Genomic DNA, 20,306 nt, shown 5'->3' on the forward strand with positions numbered 1-20,306 from the left:
CCTGCTGTCGAGGGGTAGGTTTTATTCCTCCCTCCTTCCCTCCAAGCCAGCAGTGATTCCACTTCAGATCTGTGCAAAGCCTTGGAGTGCCCACAGCAAGCTGTGCAGGTGGTCTCAGAAATGGAGAGCCGTCCTCCAGAGCGGAAGGTGAGATCCTAGACGGTAAGGTACTGTGTCAGCTGTAGGTATAGCAAATGCTTCTTGCTGTAATTGCTCACAGCTGGAGGGAGCTCAATAAACATCTGAGATCTCTTGATCCTTAGCTGCCAATCCATTACCAGAAAATTTTTGCGTGGTTATTTTGCAAATGGTGGAAGGAGGCTTGAAAAGCAGCGAGAAATGCGTATTTCTGCCATGTTACCCTTCTCAGTCTACCTCACCTTTTTCTCAGTTGCAGTAGCGCTGTCTGGTCAATGCCCTATTTGACTGCAGCGTAAAGCAATCTGCATCTACAGAATGAGGATGATTGTTTGTTATTTCTCTATTTTTTGTGTGACTTAGGACATAGAAATCATGTAATGTAGCAAATGTCACCTGAGGCGTGCTGCGGGGTGCAGGGGGGAGCAGCAGCCGCCTGCGTGGGGCAGGCAGTGCCCGGTGCCCCTGCTCTCTGCCGGAGCACGCACTGGGGCGTGGACAGCAGCTTCTCCCCAGCTCCCCGCCGCTCTTCACAGGAGGAGGAAGAAATGGTTGCAGGTAATTTTTACTTGTGTCAGCGCTGCTGGTCGTACATATTGATCTGCGTTTTCCGGCTTTGAGGGAGGCTTTCCTCCTCTCCTCCAGCACCCCAGCGAGCGTTTGTTTTCATAATGCTGCAGTGTTACTTCCACTAACCAGCCTACTCGGTCCTGTTAGGATCTGCGTGACAGCCAGCGCCAGGACCTGTACTATGATGGTGGCCATGAAAAGACTCACAGTTCAGCCCTCACCCTAGAGACAGCTACTGGCAGAGCAACACGCTCTGGTCAGACCACCTCCCCGCGCAGCTGGACCCGCGCAGCTGGACGCACACCTGCGGCAGGCGAGGCTTCCTGAGGGTTCCGCCCTCCTCTCAACTTCCAGTCCTCTGCAGCTGACCCTGCCCTTCCCACCTTCTCCTTTCACTTTCTTTCTGCCTCTTCTGGAAGCCCCCCGGCTTCGTACTCCGCTGACAGACGTGGTTATTAGCGTAGGCCTGGCTCCCTCCTGCCGCTCACAGGGCAGTGGGTGTCAGGAGTTGGCGGATTTAAAGTTTTCGTTAATTTCTGCGTATTTGCCGTCTTCTCCTTAAGCACCACCTCCGCCCCAGCACCTTCTACACGACGCTGAGCATCCGCACCGGCGCGGGGACGCAGGGCCCGTGGCACAGGCAGCGTGACCTCTGGCTGCGGCCCTGCGGGAGGCACCGCTCGGCCAAGCCGCCGTGGCGGTGGGCTGTCCGACCCCGCACCGCAGGGGCCGCCCTGCTCCCTCGCCGCTGCTCCTTCCTGGGCTTCTCCGATCTGAGGGCCGAGGCGCCGGGCTCCGCCGCCGCGCAACGCCCGGTTCCCGGCAGAGGCCTTCCCGGCCCCGGCGCCCTCGGCCGCATCCCGCTCCGGCCCCGCTCGTCCCGCCCGAGCCGCTCCCGGCTCCCGCCTCGCAGGAAGGCTCGGGGCGGCGCCGCGGCCCGCTCCCCTCCGCGGGGCCGGGGCAGCGCGGCCCGGCGACCCCCGGCCCCTCGCGGCCCGGCGACCCCCGGCCCCTCGCGGCCCGGCTTCCCCTGGCTTCCCCGCCCCGCCGCGGCCGGCTGCCAGGCAGACCGGGGTTGCCTAGCGACTTCATGCCGGTTTGCTGCTGCTGCTGCTGCTGAGAGAGCAAGGGACCCCGGGCGGGAGCGCTGCGGGGCAGGCGGGATGCCGCGGGGCACCGCACCGCCCGGCCCGCCCCCGCCTCCCCGCTGAGGAGGGGACGCGGCGACAGGCCCCGCCCGGGCGGAGGCCGCCCCATCGGCGGCTCGGCCATCGGCTTCGCGCCCTCCGCTCACGGGCTCGGTGGGATCGGCGCTCGCTTCCTCGCCGCCAGGGCTGAGCGAGGGGAGAGGCAAGATGGCGGAGAAGGCGCCCAGCGGCTCGCAGAAAGCCAGTGGGAAGGTGAGGCCGTTCCGCGGCGCGGCCCGCGGCCCCCCGGCCCGCTCCGCTGCCGAGGGGCACGGCCGGCGCCTGCCGGCGCGGCGGCGGGGCCCGGCAGTGGCGGGGCGGCTGGGGCGCGGGCGGCGCGGCCTGCTCCGTCCCCGCTCTGCGCCTGGGGTGACTGCGGGCCGCGGGGAGGGGGGGGCAGGCGGGAAGGAGGCGGCGCGGCGGGGCCGGGGGGTCCGTGTCTCTGGCGGGGCAGCCCCTCTCCCGGGACCGCCCCGGGCACGTCTCGGTGCCGGGCCGGCGGCGGTGGCGTCCCCGCGGTCCCGGCGGAGGGGTGCGGGGAGCGGGGTCTGGCGGAGCGGGCCGGGCCGCGCTGGCCGGCACAGCCCCGGTTTCGGATGGGGACGGGTGGTGAGTGCCCGAGGCGCGCCAGTACCCCGTACGGGGGTTTGATGTCGCTGGGGCCGGGAGCCCCGACCCCGCCATGGGGTTAGCTCCCAACCGGCGAGTGCGCGGGAGAGCGGGAGTTTGGGATCGAGCAGCTGCTTTCGACTTGCGAGGAGACGGCGAGTGGCCCGGAGCCGTCGCGTCCCCCGCCGAGCGGGCCGGCGTGCGGGGTGCTGCGGGGCGCTCGGCCGGGCTGCGAATCTTGGGCCAGAAGTGTACAAGTCTTCCAGTTTGGTGGTGGGTTTTTTTTTTTTTTTTTAATTTTATTTGTATTTTGTGTGTGAGTGCGTAAATTAGTCAAGTGAGAAGCCACATTTTGGGTCAGGAATTCCTAGTGCTGTACAGATTAGTAACTTTTACCCATTTTTGTATTCCACTAAAACAGGATTTAAAAAATTTTTTTAATATTTTTTTTTTCCTGCTAGGAAACTAGATGAGATGCAGTTACTGAGAGCCTTTGCATGTTTACCCAGTTGGTGTTATTAGAGTAGGAGAGTTATATTTTTGTCTCCCTTTTATGATCTGTTCCAAATATTGCCGGGAAACATTTTTTTTGGATCTTGCCTTTGGCTTGGAAATGCAAGTAAGAGCTGGATGGAGAAATTTATTAGTGGAGTAGGTCTGAATTCATGGCGAATGGCTAGCTTCCAGGGAATGAGACTTCTTGGGATTTCAAGTATAATTAGGTGTAGAATAATAATTTAATTATTGATTACTGCAACCCATAACATGGTACACAAAGCCATCCCGGATGTGATCCCTTTCTTTTCACAATTACATCACAGACTTGTTTGTTTTGTCGTTTACTATTTCTGTACTGATTATATTATATTTTTAATATACAGTAATAATTAATTTATAAGAGTTTTTTTTGTCCTAGATCTCAGTTGTGCAGACACTTAACTCTTCATACCAAGTCATCTGTCCCATTGAAGTCAGTGGCACTATTAGCGATTGTAAAGTCAAGCGCGCGTTAGTCTGTTGAGGCCTGTTGAGGAGGTCCTGTATCTTGCCATCTTCGTGCAGTTCCCCCTCACCCCTCGATTTCCCATTACTCTAGATGGATGGGCTGTGTTTCCAGTAGTCTTTCCTGTGCTTTACAGTCTAGATCTTAGTTGTTTTGTATTGTCAATATTATTTTATGTGCCAGACAAAATAGTGATAGTACATGCCTGGATGCATGAGAATGTGTTTGTTTATAAGTGAAATAAACCAAGACATGCCTAGCTCTCAGGATTTATTTCCTGCCTAGCTCTTGGGATTTATTTCCTGCAACCTCAGCTTTCTGGGGTGGGGTGTATGCAATGTGGTTGTTTGTTTGGTGTTTTTTTTTGTCATTTCATGAATGTTTGCGATATGTGTATCCATAGAGCTACTTCTCCGAAGTCTGCAGAAAGAAATATGACATAATGGTACCGAAATTAGTAAGATTCTTAATTTTTGCAATTAATTTACTCAGGCAAGGACAAAGGTGTGTATTTTTAGTTAAGCCTGTGTGAAAATTTTTATGGTTTAATGATCTAAGCAAATAACCATTTTGCTCGATTTCTTAAAGTAATTGTTTATCAAACATATTGTTTTTTTAATCATTTAAGATCCATTTCCTTACATATTGAAAATGAAGTTTTAGGCTCCATTTCTTTTGGTGCATTGTATTTGCAAGTTATAAGAATAATTACACTTACGAAACACATATGTGTCGTGGACTCCATAGGATATGTTTCAGTGGCAATTCCAAGATGTGCTTTTGCTGCCTTCTAGCCTACCTCCTGGGATGATACAGCGGCATTTTATTTTCTGTGCTGTGTGAAGGGCTGCGGCCTAGTGATTGAAGGCTTTAACACTTACAGTAAGATACAGTTTCTCCCCTTCAGAATGTGTGGTGTTTGTTCTTTGCTCTTAGTGTCCGAGTACTGATTTTGAATGTTTAACCAGGTCCTTTGTTTTATAGAGTAATACCAAGCTTACTTCAGTCAGACGTTATCTGTTTGATTCACTATTGGAAAGCTGTTGCTGGAGATGGTTCAGATCCAGGAGCACCCATTGCCTGTGTTGCTGTGGTGGTAGCTGCTTTTGATTATACTGTCAACTTCTATATAAATTTGAGACTCTCCAATGTGCAATGTGTTGCAAAAGCATCATCTATTCCTTTGTCACTTTGAGATTAGGATAGCAAGATGTGTGCTTGAGATTTCCAGAAATCTAAATAGGAAAGAAGGACAAAATTAAGGAAGGGAAAATAGAGATTGCCAAAGATTGTGCAGAAGGTCAGTGTAGCACATGATTCTAAAATGGCCGATACTGAGTATGTTCAGTTATTATCTTGATGTAATGAAATATTAGCTGCTCAATGACTCTGCCATTTTCTTATTTTATCCTCTGAGAATAGCGACTGTATTGCATGTCCACTTCTCTTACACATAATACTGTAGAAGTTCGGTACTGTGTGGCAGAAGAGCTTATCCACTTGGACCAACCTATAGGTTTTCCCTTTTTCATTCTAAAAGATATTTTAACAACATTCCTTAGTCTTAAATGCGTTTGTTAGGCTTTTGGGTATTTTTTTGTGTTAATTAAATGTTGAAGAACAGTGATTGTGAATGGACAGCTTTCCTTGGTAAGTTAAAGTGTATGAAGAGTGGCAATGTGAAATGTATACATGTGGTGAATTCCAGTTAGACGTGGCATTCTGCAGGATGGTGAAACTGGTGATCGTTAACTTTCCCTGTAGTGTTGTTCAGCTGGTGCCCAGGAGCAGGAGAGGCGTCAGTGCGTTCCTCTGTTGATGAAGACGTAAAAGGACTCCTCGTTTCCTCTCTAGCAGTAGAAAGATTATGTTGCCCGCTCCTGTTCATCTGAGTTTAATGTTATAATGGAATAGGATTCCGTGCAAGTACTTTGGAGAAAACCATTTTCCATTTACTTTTGTGTCTGCAAGTGATGTCTGTTTAAGTAGTGAATAATATTAATACCCACTATTCCAGTAAATGTAAAGAGTAAATAGATAAGCTGTAAAATAATTTACAGGTGTTTGCAAGCATTTGTTTTCTAGACAGTTTGTCCTTTTTATTCTTCCTTTCTCTGTCAATTTGGGATGAAAACCTCCATGCCTTTGCTGGATTTTAGCACGTTAATTTAAGCTGTGGTTCCATTTGCTTTTCCTTGGTATCAGTGCTGGTACAAACCAGTCCCAGCCTTAGCTACTTTTTCCCTCACAAACATTGTCCTCTTTAGTTGATTCGGCATGATTTTGAGGGGAAAGGGGAACCTGCTACGGGTTGGAAACTGGTTTGGCATAACTTCCCCAGCTCTCTCTTTCCTAGGTGATCAGTTAGAATGGGGAGAGTGATCTAGCTCAGTGTGAGCAGCTGCCCAGTATGGGGGCAGAGTCAATGGAAGGTGCTGAAACAGGGTGAGAGTGTCTTAAACCAGAGTTTCTTGTAAACACTTTACCCTGAAGCTAGTAGTTTTTGCAAGGGTAGGGCTTTTATTTGTGTTTAAGTTGTAGCCATTACACGTGTAAAACTAACATTCAGCATTTGGAAGGCCACAGGACCGTCTTCTGGGTTTTATTGGCAGCTTTTGTTGCTCTTTGTTGTTTTACTAAATGGCACTAGTATTAATTAAAAAAAAAAGTTAGCTTATATTATACAGCGTATTTTATATATTTGTGAAATAACATGATCGTGCCAGATTTACCCAGAGCCTGTTAAATTTGGAGAAACGATGGAGAGCTGGGTTTGTGGGCACTTGCACTGCTGTCAGGAAGGAAGATTTGGGAGAGCAGTCGTCTCTTCTCTGTTTTCGTCAGAAGCTGCCACGAAGCTGGGAGAAAATTTAAACATCAGCATCTGAGCGTGTGCTCTCTGCTTTGGCTTTCTGATAGGATTTTGTCATAAATCTCATATGTCATAAATCTCATATGTATGGTCCTTTGAAGTTTTGTTTGTTTTTTTTTTTTCCTTTTGAAGGTTGAGTAAACTTGGCTAGACTCAGTAATGGAGCGACCTGACCTCCATGACTGTGGTTTGACAGGGCTGTATTTTACCGGGATGCCATTTCAGCAGCCTGCACTGCTACTTCAGTTGTGCTGGCAGAATTCTTTGAGGGACCTGTGCAGTGAAAGAGCTTGAGAAAGTGATCGAGCTGGAAGATGGGGGGGGGGGGGGGGATAGAGTGGAGAAAGGTTTCATGCAGAGTGGTAGAGGCAGTGAATTTGGGAGTAAGAGGATGTTTGTAGATTGTTTATGCTGGCAATAAATAAAAGGTGGACTCATTGCATGTTTTCAGTGTTTTGAACATGGAGGAGCTATCCTTACATCTCAGACATCATCACATGCAGGACAGCCTTTGGATATGTTTCTTTCAACAATTAGTTCAGCTGAGCTACCTAACATGATGAGAAGAGGGGAAAAATACTCTGGTTTCAGGTTGCAACACAGGTGGGCAACATCTTCTGAAATGCTCCTCTCTGTGGACATTAGACTTTGTGATTCTGCTGAGTCAGCTCAGCTGTTGTAACTCCTAAGGAAACAAAACCTCCCCTTTTGTCAAGGTAGTGCAGATGGATGCAAAGTGCAGTGCTGTGCGAATTAGTGTTTTTTAATAGCTGCTATTTAGAAATATGTAGATAGTAATGCCTAATTTTGTTAAGAATGATTTCATCTTGTGCTTTGTGGATGCGGTTGCTTGGATGATCAGAAGCAGTGCCAAAGGTGTGAACTAAATTCACAGATGGGAAGAGAAGACCTTAGAAATAAGAACTGTTGAAGGAGGTGGCTCTGCAAAGCTGCTAGTTGCTGTGAGAGTTGGTCTAGAAGCTAAAACTGCTATTAGAAGTTTTCAGAGCGCACCTGAGTAGTTCTGCTGCTTGGCTAACATTTGGAGTGGCTTGCTCTGCAGTGCCATGGTCCCAGTTGGTGGGTCGGGGAGTGCTGCTGTACCTCTAGGTCAGTGGCTTCCAGACTTTTTTGGTCTGCTTTCCTGCTGTGAGCCTGCAGAATCTCTGCATTCTGCTGTGTACTGAAAGCCTTTCCGAGCAGTGTCATCTGCTCTGTTGCTGGAGAAACAGATTCAGTGTATGTTACTTTTTTTTGTGTTCTTCCTCAGGATATTGCATCTGAAGTGTCATTGTACGGAGTGTTGGTACTGTTCATTACTATGTGTGATGCCTTATTTGTTGTCCTCCCTGTAAGCAGCTTCAGCACCCAGCCCTGTTGGAAGGTGTCAGTTTCCAAAACTTCTGTAAATTAAATAAGTGTGGAGAACTGAAAAATGGTCATTTCGTTCCACTGTTGCCAAACAGCGTCCTTCCCCCAAGCAGTGCTAGGTCTCGGCTCTGTCAGTACCCTAAGGCAGATGGCATTGTGTCAGTCCACCTTTGATACTTATCTTTTTAACTGCAAGACTAAATTTTTCTTTTTTTTAAAGGGTGGGATTGTAACTTATGTGTTGTTTACTGCAGCTGGAAGAATGCCGTTTTCAAGCTCTGAAATTCTTTTGCACAGTGTCTTTCTTTTATCTGTGTGATGTTGTGCTATATGTTTATAAACTCTGGGGGAGGACAGGTTTCCTTAAGCTACATTTTTGAAGTACATAGAACTGTGGATAACAGATTACTGTTTTGAGTGCCACAGGCAGTTGTGAATCACAAAAAAATCCAGCACCAAATAACAGAGGAAAAATTTGCAGGAAGCGGTATTAGTAAAAGATGCTTGTGGTGTTTGTTTCCATGTGTGTTTTAATGAACTGCTACTGGAACTAAACTTTTTGTTAACTTCTGAGCAAAGATGTGCCTTGTGAGTAATGTATAGTGTTGCAGGTAAGTGGATTTGGGAGGTCTTTGAAAGTAAGACGTAACTGGGGGTTTTTGGTCCCGCCCCCCCCCTTCACTTAAAAAAACTGTGAACATATTTCTAGGAGACTTTTCATTCTTCCTTTTAATGGGTTGTGTCTCTGTGTCCTCTTTACCTTTGTGGACTTAGTTCTTGTTCTTGAAGTGCTGTCCACCATTTTTTCCAAATTGATTTGACTGTAAAACATAGGAATGTACTTGTCTAAAGATATATGTATCGATCTTAGTTGATGAAAAAGCATGATGCAAAATGAAAACAAGGTCTAGTAAATGATCTTCTAGAGTAGCATTTGGTGCTCCTTGTCCGTTTTGGAAGACTAGAGATGAGCACTGTATGTTACTATTTCTGGTAGAAACTATAAATTCCTGGTAATAAGGAGAAGTGCTAATGTTCTGTAACTAATGAACAGATTTCAGCTAATGGAAATTTTTATTTTGACTTAAATTTCAATTTAGCTATGAATTGTGCATCAGACAGCTATGTCTTAATAGTAGATGTTATGTTAGTGAGGTTTTCTGGAATTTGGGTATTATATAATTTGAAGATGTGTTCAGTCCTGTTTGTTGGAGTGTTCTCCATCACTTAAACCTCATTTAAAAACCTGATTTTAAAAAAAGCCTATGTGAATTTTGTTTATATGCTGGTTTACGTGTTGAGTTCAGTTACAGTTTAAAGTAGTAATGTTAATTAGTACACACTCACAAATTGGACTTAAAGTAGGTGAGGTGGCCAGCTTCCATCTACACACAACATACTAAGATCAGTTCTGGAAATGATTTTATAGTAAGGCAAATATAATCAAGCACTGTATGTAATCTTTAACAGCCTTTAATGACAACTCTTGCAGATTCAGTGTAACGAACTAATTTTTTTTCCTTGCAGTAGTGTTAGTGGCACATTTGTAAAATCCACCTGTGGGAATTTAGATATTTTTAACAGTAGCAAGAACAGCCTCTCTAATCTCTTGCTTGCCTTATATTGGCATTGTTAATGTTGTGACCCTGTTCGAATACATCATTAAAATACATTATACATATCTTTGTTCTTTTCTGTATTTGGAAGTTGAAGTTGAAATGAAAATCACATTCCAAGAACTGAATAAAAAACCCAGAGGTTGTTTGTTTCTTTTTCTGTGCCTCACCTCCTCCTCTTCATTCTCTCTTCAGGTCAGAGTGCCAGATGCAGTACACACCACTGGATCTGGTGATACGCATGTAAGTCCAAAATATTTAAAAACAAACAAACAAAAACCCCCAACCCTGAACAATAAAACCAAAGCAAAGCAAAACCAACCAAACCCACAAACTCAAAATAGGCCTGTTCTTTAAAGAAAACTACTTGCTGCAGGCAGACTGTGGTGCATTGAGTGTCTTATCTGTAGGTGTTTGTAAATGAACCATTGATTTTCATGTTTAAAAATATTCCTTGAAACTTTCAAACAGCCACTAGTGTAGGAAGCTCTGCTGCACTATGTTGCATTCATAGCAGATACTTGAACAGGAAGAAGCTGTAAGGACTCTCTATATGCTTATCTGTTATACTGAGGAATAGCTCAAAATGAGGTGATTAATTGTGAGAGTCACTGTGTACTAAAGTGTCTTTTTGTATACAGTTGGCTTCTCAAAAAAAAAAGTGGCCCTAATTTCATCCTTTATTTTTCTTTCTATTACAATATACTTAAAGTAATAGGTAAGAATAATTACCTGGTCTTTTTTTTTTTTCCTCCCCCCACTGAAGAGACCTTTGCTTGGTCAAGTGATTGCTACGTTGCTTGAAGGCCTACCTGTTTCTGAGCTAAAATGGAAACAGGCAGCAAGAGCCAAATAAAGCGTTAATACCAGACAATTCATTCTGTGGTTTGGATTTTCTTCAAGATTTCGGTTTGTTTTTGTATATGAAAAAGTCAATTACCAGCTGCTAAATTGCTTGTAAGATAACATTATGCAAGTTGTAATAGCAGAAACTTTTCATAAAGAAGTAGATTCTTTTATTGATTTCTTTACTTGCTACAATTTGTGAAATTACTCTTAGATCTCTTTTGAATCTTTTGTGTTGTCCGTGGAACTGGGACTTCAGTACTTTCTGCATTCTTACAGTCAATGCAGCGTTAGATTTAATGGGAGTTTGTTTTCATACACTGATTTGATTACTCATCTAGAAGCTTTCTCTTGGCTTCCCTCATGTGCTTTACTCTTTTCACTGTATTCTGTTTTTTCAAGGCGGAAGACCTTCATATTTTGTATAGCTCTGTTAGGAGTTCTGTGAAGCTGCTTGTGGTTAATAATAATGTTATAATTGCTTACTGGAATGTAACTAGCAGGCATAAATTAGTTCAATCCTATTAACTTTGTATTGTTCCAGCCACTTTGAAGGGGTAGGTTTTTTTGTTTTATTTTTTTCCTGAGACCCTTACTAAACTCAGGAGATCTTAGTGCCAGAACTCGTATTATCTTACAGCTGCTTGCCTTATGTCACTAGAACATATATTGATGTGGCTGATCTGCAGGTATCCTGTAACGTTACTGTGAGAGATTACTTCCTGATGACAGGATAAGCCTTGGGTAGGAGTGTGGTATTTGTTTCGTCTGCATTAGTGCACCTTAGCGATATGCCCACGTTTTGCCAAGGTTGTATATTGTCATATTGAAATGTAAGCTGTCTTTCAGGCAACAGGAAAACTGGATTTTATTAACTTGAAAAACACACAGATGCATGGAGAACTCCTGATAAACCTCTCATAGCAGCTCATGTTGACAAACATAGTGTCATAAACCGGATGACTCCACAGACAATGCTGCATTAATTTGTAACTGATAATTTTCCTTTTAATGATGAAGTAGGGAACACTATTCAAAAAAACACGAGCTATTTTGGTCATACCCTTGGCCCAGATCTAAGAAATGTTTGTGACAGTAAACAAGAATTATAAACTGAAGGTATTTGAAACAGGTGTTTTTCACAGTGCTTTTTCGTATTTAAAAAAATTCTGAATAGGGAGCTGATACTAGAAATAAAACCCTTTACAAAGAAATTTGTTCCTAAAGGAAATGATGATCAAAGGACTGGGAAGGCTGCCATGTGAGAAAAGGCTGAGAGAACTGGGTTTGTTCAGCCTTGAGAAAAGAAGGCTTAGGGGAGACCTTATCACGATGTTCCAGTATTTAAAGGATGGCTGCAAAGAAGATGGAGGCTCACTGTTTACAAGACCTCACACAGAAAAGACAAGGGGCAATGGTACAGGTTACTCCTGGGGACATTCCGATTGGATGCAAGAAGAAAATTTCTCACAATGAGAACAAACAGCCATTGGAATAATCTCCCCAGGGAAGTGGTGGATTCCGCAACATTGGACACTGCTAAGATTCAGCTGGACAGGGTGCTGGGCCACCTTGTCTAGACCATGCTTTTGCCAAGAAAGGCTGGACCAGATGATCCTTGAGGTCCCTTCCAACCTGGTTTTCTGTGAAATTCGTTTTGCAGTTGGCATCTGAAATTTCTTAATAACGACAGTTACATTCACCATATTTGTCTTGATGTTTTATTAAATTGAGCTCATTTTTTCATTGTTGTTTTTTAAAGAACTGTCATTGCAAAAGTGGTAGTTTTAAGCCTTACTGCGCTGTGTCAAAGCATCCAGAATATTTTGAAGATAAAGGCTAATAGCTTATGTTTTGCTCTTTTGGGGCTTTTTTCCCCTTGTTCTTGTGCTGATTCTGTATGAATTACTATGTTAAGCTAGGAGTTTCTCCTCTCTCTTCTCCTCTCTCTTCTCCTCTCTCTTCTCCTCTCTCTTCTCCTCTCTCTTCTCCTCTCTCTTCTCCTCTCTCCAATGCCCACATCTATTGAACGTGGTCTCCATCCCGTTGTCTTTAACAGAATCTTAAGCAGAATCTTAAGAACTCTAATTCCATACTCTCCAGAAATAGCTGTTACATGGACTCCTTCCTTCATCAGGGTCTCAAGAAGGCAGAAATGGAGTTTAAGTTACCTAAAATAGAAAGAATCTAAATGTGAGGTCTTTTGGGTTATTTAACAAGTAGCTGAAAACCTCAAGAATGCATTTTGTTGTTCAAGCAAAAATACTCCATTTAACCTTGAAGTACGACTGAAATTTAGCATCCATTTTGTTCTTCAGTTGCACCTGTTCAACCTTGAACAAACATTCTTCTGCTCAAAACTGTCAGAAAAGCTTTTAGAGCTTCCCTTCCCCGCCCCGCCCCTTCCCGGAAATAGCGGTGATCCAAAAGGAACTATAGTGCAAAGCAGGTACTTCCAGAGGTTTAGAAACTGTATGTTGCACAGGGATAAGCTCTTCGGGCTCTTGCAGCCAGTACCCTGCACATTCAGTTGTGTTTGAATGGTATATTAAAAGCTTTCTCTTTAAACCAAGGATGATTTGTTTTTAAAAAAAAACCCATAGATTTAATATTTTTGGTTGTATTAGATAATGGCAGGTTCAGAGAGAAGTACAGGAAGCCTTTTCTTTGTTTAGGTTAAGTCACTTCAGGTAGAAAGGTTCTGGTCTAGACCAGGCTAAAGACTAACGTTATTTTAATTGTTTTGTAAACAGTTTAATGTTTGTTTTCTTACTCCTTTTGCAGCCTCTAATGGAAAGCAAACTTAAAGCATTCAGTATTGGCAAAATGAGTGCTGCCAAACGGACACTAAGCAAGAAGGAGCAAGAAGAATTAAAAAAGAAGGTAATGGTATGCAATGAACATTTTATGTATCATGAAATTTCTTTATTTTGATAATTGTAGCTTTCTAAGAATGGAACTGAATTGTATTTTACACATCTAATTTGTTCTTGGCATCCGTGGCATTAAGAGAGAGAAAGGCTTGCTTCTCTCTCCTCCTGTGTGAGAAAAAAAGTTCTCTGGCTTCCTGAAATACTGATTGTATTGTATCCATTGATTGTTGTATTGCTCAGATGAAGACAGCTCTCACTTTAGGTTATTTTTTGCTCTTCATTTGCTCTCTATGTGGTGAGTACCTGTCCTCTCTGAAACCGTTTCAGTATGCATCCTTGTTATTCTGTAAAATACAGTTTTGTCTAATGACTTCTTTTGGAATTAATAAAAGCATTGAAATTTGATACTGATTTTTTTGACACTCAGGAGTGTCCAAGTTTTAGGAAATACGTAGCTTATAGTTGGTAAGGTGGAAGTTTTGAAAATTTTGGGCTTTGAACTTCACACACACAGTTCTTCTATGTTTCAGTGGGATATCTCCTACTAGGTTACTAGAAATACTAGCCTGAAGAAACATAGTAGTACTAAATCTAGTGTCTCACTCAATTTTATTAAGTCACTGAATTAACAGCTTCTCTAGGAAATGCATAAAGGTGATCCTGTTATTAATCTCTTTGTCACATGGGTTGATTGTAATGGGTAAGATGGAATACGTACTGTTCTCTGGTGCTTGGGTCAGCAAAGCTCCAGTCTCATAATGCTGGTCTTTCGTGTGATCATTTGTTTGGCTCCTTTTGAATGTTAAATTGCCATGTAAGCTTGCAAATGAACAATCATATTTGAGCATACAGGCCTTATTAGCTTTACATATTTCATGCTGTGTTCTTCCTACATTTCTCAGAAATTTGAATTCTGTCTAAAATTGAGACTCATTTGATGCAGTTTGTAGCATGAACTCTGGAAAATAAAAAGGAATCTCATATAGCTAATTAAAGAATAGCTGTCTGGTGAAGGTTGTTCTGTGATGATAGTAAATAGATTAACATTTGCTGTGTAGGAGGATGAGAAGGCTGCTGCAGAAATTTATGAAGAATTCCTTGCTGCCTTTGAAGGAAGTGATGGTAATAAAGTGAAAACATTTGTAAGAGGAGGAGTCGTTAACGCATCTAAAGGTATAACTTGTCTTTTTTCAGGGATGGTGGTGGTGGATCATTTGGCTTTGAGCAAAAACGGAGATTGGCTTTGAATTGCATTTTAAAATTAATGTTATGTTAAAAACATCAAAGGAAACTTGATGCTAAAATCTAGTTTCTTTAGACTTGTTAGTAGGTAGTAGCATGATTTGTCTTTTAAACTTCAGAGAAAAAAATGCTTAATTTTAAAATACCTAATTTCTTTTTTTCTTATTAAAAGATACGAAGTTATGGGAATTTTGTATGATCGCTTTTTTAATTTTATGAAATAATATATTGAATGAATAAGACTTATAAGAACAGCATTCTTTCTAATGAACAATATTGTGCAGCATTGGTTAATACAATTTGTTTTTAATTTACCTTTCAGAGGAGCATGAAACAGATGAAAAACGGGGTAAAATCTATAAGCCTTCATCACGATTTTCAGATCAAAAAAATCAGCCAAGCCAGCCATCTAATGAGAAGCCTCCATCCCTCTTAATGATAGAAACCAAAAAGCCTGTAAGTTTCTTATTTGAATATTAACCCCATAGTTAGGACGTGTTTAGAAGTGCTTAGATAAAGGTCTTGCAGAGCAGTTTATCTGCATTTATGACATGCTAAAAGAAGGTGGAAATTTTGATTTGCTTAATCTCATAGCAAATAAGAAGATTATGAAATGCAGAAGTCAGTAGCCCTATATCCGGCATGATATACCTAGTACTGCACTTTGATTTGGCTGCTGTATGTTTTTACTGTGTTCCTGCTAACTGAGACAGACTTCTCATGAATACAGATTTAGTGACTGTTGAAAAGTAACATTATCTCCAATCCCAAGAATTTGTGAAGTTTGAGAAGCAATTGTTCTTGCTGCCATCTGTTTTTAGTTTCTAGAACTTAAAAAAAAAAATTACCTTTGCATTGATCCAAGCTTTTCTTGGTGAGATTTTTTGATTTTTTTTTTTTTTTTGGTGGTGTTTGAGAAGTCTCTTTAGCTTTTTGAGTTGTACCAAAGAAGTTGTAGAACTTGCCCATTTCTGAAGTTGAACACCTGATTTGATTTAATTTATTTTGACTTCTGCATGGTTTGATACATTTTTTTTTTTTTCCTTAAACTGGTATTTCATAATAAAAAGTAATGGAAATATGAACAACTTCAGTCTTCAAGACAAGTAATAATTACATATGATTACTGTTACTACTGTATACATATAATGTGTAGTTAATGTCTTGGATGTCTTTAAAAAGTCTTTTAATAGAGCTTACTACAATTTTTAAGCTTAAGTGAAACATATATGGTACTGCCTGTTAGGGTGGGAGATGCGATGTAATGTGGTAATTGTGGGTAATCCCATCCTAGCCTCCCTTCAGCTTTAAACAAAACTCAGACTTAGACTAGTGGGGTAATACTGGATGGCAGTTTTGATTTTCATTGTATGTAAAGCTCTACAGTTACAAAATGAGTTATATCATTTTTTTATTATACTGAGCTCCGTTCTGTCAAATGCAAGTATTTGTACTGTAAGAATATTACTGCTTTTCAAATTTGTCGTAAATACTTATCAAGTAATGCAATGAGTTTACTCACTTGCCCTGTCCAATGGTGATTGAAGATAATGAGGTAAAAATGATTTTATTTATTTGGCAGACCCTCCCCAAAAACAAAAACAAACAAACAACTTTGCCTGGGGTGAGTAGGAAGTCCAGTTTTTCCAAAGCTGTAGTGTGTAACACAATAAATATTTTGTATGTCTGCCTATTGGAAACGTTTTCATTTAAATTTAGTTATATAAAAGCAATGTTGTTGAAGATAATTCACGAGTTAGTTAAGATGCATATGTTACAGTAAAAAAGTATTACAATATCCATATTCTTTGTCATTCAAGAGAGTTTTTTCTGAGGATCTTGAAATGTTTAGAGTAACTGTTTCTTCTGACCTGTATTTATATATGAAAGGAAGCAAGATAAGGAAATTCTTTCCACATAGAATGTTTGTCTGTGGATAAAATAACTGAATATATATATGTAAAATAATTTACATATGTGTTTACACATATATCCATTTAATTAGCGCATGACTTTGCTAGAGGTATAGTCAGCTTCTAAGTTTTGAAGTGGAGCAAACTGACAAAATAAATCAGATATTTTAAATTTTATGCTGCATTGTTTTAATGAGAAGTAACAAAGTTTATTTTAAGCTAGGCTTAATCTTATATTTTCTAGCTTTGTGTTTGATAGCACTCAGTCTTAATGTTTTCAAGTCTGTCTGCTCCCCCCCCCCATAGTTTACTTGATTTGAAAGCTGTGGATAAAATATGCATGGAAATTATCTAAAGTTTTGTTATGTACATATAATTTTTATTTTTGTTTTATATGCTGAAATTTTGGCTGATATATCTTTAATTTTAGACTGTGAAGAAAGGAGAGAAGGAAAAGAAAAAGAGTAATTTGGAACTTTTTAAGGAAGAATTGAAGCAGTAAGTTTGTATTTAAAGTTTTTACCTTTACAGGCAGTATTTAGGATCATTCTTGCTAAGCTGTTACCCAAAGTAGGTTTTTGTTTGGTTTTTCCCTCAAATGCTTGTGGTGTGCAGACTTAGTTAACAGTGGCAATGATAATGAAACAGAGTACAAACCCATGCTGGTAAATGCTCTGTATAGGTCTGTGATTTGCCTGGACAATCAGTTGCCATCTATTTAGTTCTCTGGTGTTCCTTCATACGTGTGCCCTTTCTTATTCTGACTGGTGGTAGGCAGTGTTTACCACTATTGCTGAAAAGGGCTTCTGTTTTGAAATCTGGCATTGACCAGAGGCTATAAAATAATCAAAAAGTGAAAAATGATCAAAAAAGACTGGTATGCTGGCTTAAATCTTTGTCTGTTGAAATGAATGGATTTTTTTCCATGTGTTACAGCTGTTTGATTGTGACCTTTGAAACAGTTTGGTACTGCCTTCCTAAGCAGAAGAATTTCCAGAGCAATTAACCAAAAAAAATTAAATATAAATGCATAAAGTATTTCAGAGAAACCAGTAAGTGAATGATTGGCTATGTTTCCAAAGCTGCCTGAGATGATTTTTGGATCAGTTAGGTGTGAATAAGAGCTCAGATGACTGAATCAACCAGCTATCTACCAGGATAAAAAATGGAAACCTTGGTGTGTTTCTGTGACAGCTGCGGTCAGTATGTTACTTACAAGTAGAACTTGGGATGGCATCTGAGGTCCCTCTGAGGGTGACGGAGCACTGGAACAGGCTGCCCGGGGAGGTTGTGGAGTCTCCTTCTCTGGAGATATTCAAGACCCGCCTGGACAAGGTCCTGTGCAGCTTGCTGTAGGTGACCCTGCTTCGGCAGGAGGGTTGGACTAGATGACCCACAGAGGTCCCTTCCAACCCCTGCTATTCTGTGATTCTGTGATTCTATGGCATTCCATTGTAAATTAGCAAGTATGAACCTGTGGGTGAGAACGCTTGTTAACATGGTCTCATGCATTGTTAAAGTTAGTGAAGATACAGCAAGACAAGGAGGTACTGTAATGGATGAGGATGTTCAGGTTTTTGGTGTTGACTTTTCTCTTTATGGGGGTGTAGCAGATTGAATGTGTATCAGGCTCAGGAAAAATAAGAAGTTCCGTCAGTGTCTTTAAACCTATGTCTGGAGGAATTGTAGTGTGAGGTTGAGCTTTTGTATTAATGCAGAAATAAGACTTGTGATTAAAGTTTAGAGATGTACTTCAGCTTGCGTAATTTTAGAAACAAGCTGAATAATGCTCCAAAGAGCAAATACTTTCACTTCTGAATGTGTAATACAACAGAAAGAGCAGGACACATAGTGAGTGTAACTGTGAGTTCCATATATTTGCTCTGATGTTAGAGATGGAAAACAAAATAATCTGTATGCATTAGAAAGCAATAGATACTGTATCATAAATCCATAAGTGGCTCTTGTGAGTAGTGTCTGAACTTCACTGGTGTCTGCTCATTAGTTGATGTAAATGAATTGAATTGACAGCCTTGTGTTTCTGGGACACAACATCTTCGTGCCAAGATTTAAAGCCAAACTACAAAGAACCAGGTAGTTACCTGTATGAGTACTGTCCTCAGAGGTATAAATTGAGACCATGTCCAGTATGTTCTGGAAATGGTCACCCTGCAAGGTGACAATCTACATGAATGAGGCTTAGAAAAAGTAGGAGGAGAAGTAGACGCTAAGGAGTTGTGTGCATCTTGAAAAGTCATCTGAACAGTCAGTGGATCTCTGGCAGTTGGATGTGGAATTTGGGTCACTTTTTCAGAGCACAATTCTTATTTCTGGTCTTGTAAACTGCTTCTCAAACCAAGTCAATTCTGTTTGAGATTAAAACAGCCTGACAGTATGAATGAGGAAGCATGCAGCTGGAATAATTCTGGTAGATATATTCCAGTTGATTAAACAAAAATTGAAACATACTGGCAACTTGAAATTTTTAACAAGCCCATTCTTTAATATTAAAAATTCTCATATTTCTAAAGCTAACAAAGTTTTGGAATAAAACCCTCAAAATGCCATGAAGTTGCTACTTAAACTTTTTTTGTAGAATACAAGAGGAGCGTGATGAAAGACACAAAACAAAAGGTAGATTGAGTCGTTTTGAACCACCCCAGTCAGATTCAGATGGCCAGCGTCGTTCAAGTAAGTAGATGTTATTTTTTATGATTGTTTGGGCCACAAAATTTGTAGACTAAGTTACATTTTCCTTCTGTTTATTCAGTGGATGCTCCTTCACGAAGAAACAGATCGTCTGGTGGTAATATAGATTCTTTTCTCACTCAATATAATGTTGTCATTTAAGTGTGTAGCAAGGATTATGACTTTTTTTTTTTCTATTTTTTCCTCCATCATTGTAGTACTGGATGATTATGCACCAGGGTCACACGATGTTGGAGATCCAAGCACAACCAATTTGTATCTTGGAAACATTAATCCTCAGGTAAGTTGGGAGCCAAGAAGTGAAGTGCTGTGTTGGCATGTTTGGGTCCAGCTGAATTTTTTTTTCAGTGGCTATTTCCCACCCTTTTTATTTTAAAACACACACGTATGTTTAAAAGCATTTACTAGGTACAGTTGGTGACTGTAGGGGCAGTATTCATTCGATTAAATGCCATGTACAGGATCGTGCAAAAATTAAGGCTTTAGACTATTAGTTACTAGATGCAAAAATGCTCGGTTAAAATTATTTTTCCATGGATATCTCTGTGCAAGGTGGATCATAACTCAGAAATTTGAGTGTGCTCAGTTTAAAATGCAGACTTTAAACATTATTATTTTTGCAGTAGATCGCATTGGGGAGGTATCAATGAGGTGTTGTTTTTCGAGAAATTCAGACAATCAAAATCTCGACATTTGGACAGTAATATGAGCGAGTATCTTAGAAATACAGTAGCAAAATGCTAACTTTTACCTTTTTTTCATGTAGATGAATGAAGAGATGTTATGTCAAGAGTTTGGACGCTTTGGACCGTTAGCAAGTGTTAAAATTATGTGGCCAAGAACTGATGAAGAAAGAGCAAGAGAAAGAAATTGTGGCTTTGTTGCCTTTATGAACAGGAGAGATGCTGAAAGAGCATTAAAGAATTTAAATGGTAAACAGGTTTCTCAGTTTGGAATTGTGATTATCTGTGTGGGAATGTTGAGGACTAACTGTAAGCATATCTTGAAGTGGTTTTATCAGACCACTGATAGATGCGCTGTCACTCCAGTAGGTACCACACTGGCAGTTATTTTAGTTTACGCTGGCTGTTTTACTGGCAGCTGAATGTTATCAAACTGTGGCATACACAAGGGCTGGGAGTACTGGGGGCTTTTGCTCTGGGTGAAGATGTACAATTTCTGGCTGTTTTGAAGGTGTGAGTGGGAGGTAACATCTGATAATCTCTCCCCTGTAACAGACTATTTTGAGAAGAAATCTATTACTTGTAGTTGTTTAGCAACAATAATTTTTTTGGTGAATGAATTTTAACTAGTGCACAGGATGTAATCAGTAATTGGTTATAAATATGTTTCCTTC

At 41.4% G+C, this 20,306-nt stretch overlaps 1 protein-coding gene across 1 annotated transcript in view; it reads left to right on the plus strand.

Moving 5' to 3' along the window:
* The first annotated feature begins 1,959 nt into the window (after positions 1-1,959).
* U2SURP (U2 snRNP associated SURP domain containing) overlaps positions 1,960-20,306 on the plus strand; it is a 47,039-nt gene continuing 28,692 nt past the window's right edge. Inside the window, exons 1-11 of the mRNA XM_075418013.1 lie at positions 1,960-2,108; positions 9,562-9,609; positions 12,997-13,095; positions 14,144-14,258; positions 14,650-14,783; positions 15,910-15,951; positions 16,671-16,738; positions 18,837-18,931; positions 19,011-19,046; positions 19,147-19,229; positions 19,716-19,881. Of these exons, the coding sequence (XP_075274128.1) occupies positions 2,064-2,108; positions 9,562-9,609; positions 12,997-13,095; positions 14,144-14,258; positions 14,650-14,783; positions 15,910-15,951; positions 16,671-16,738; positions 18,837-18,931; positions 19,011-19,046; positions 19,147-19,229; positions 19,716-19,881 (931 nt within the window). The 5' untranslated portion in view covers positions 1,960-2,063. The remainder of the gene's footprint in view (positions 2,109-9,561; positions 9,610-12,996; positions 13,096-14,143; positions 14,259-14,649; positions 14,784-15,909; positions 15,952-16,670; positions 16,739-18,836; positions 18,932-19,010; positions 19,047-19,146; positions 19,230-19,715; positions 19,882-20,306) is intronic.

Source organism: Opisthocomus hoazin, chromosome 4 (assembly GCF_030867145.1).
Source record: "Opisthocomus hoazin isolate bOpiHoa1 chromosome 4, bOpiHoa1.hap1, whole genome shotgun sequence".
Classification (NCBI taxonomy): Eukaryota; Metazoa; Chordata; class Aves; order Opisthocomiformes; family Opisthocomidae; genus Opisthocomus; species Opisthocomus hoazin.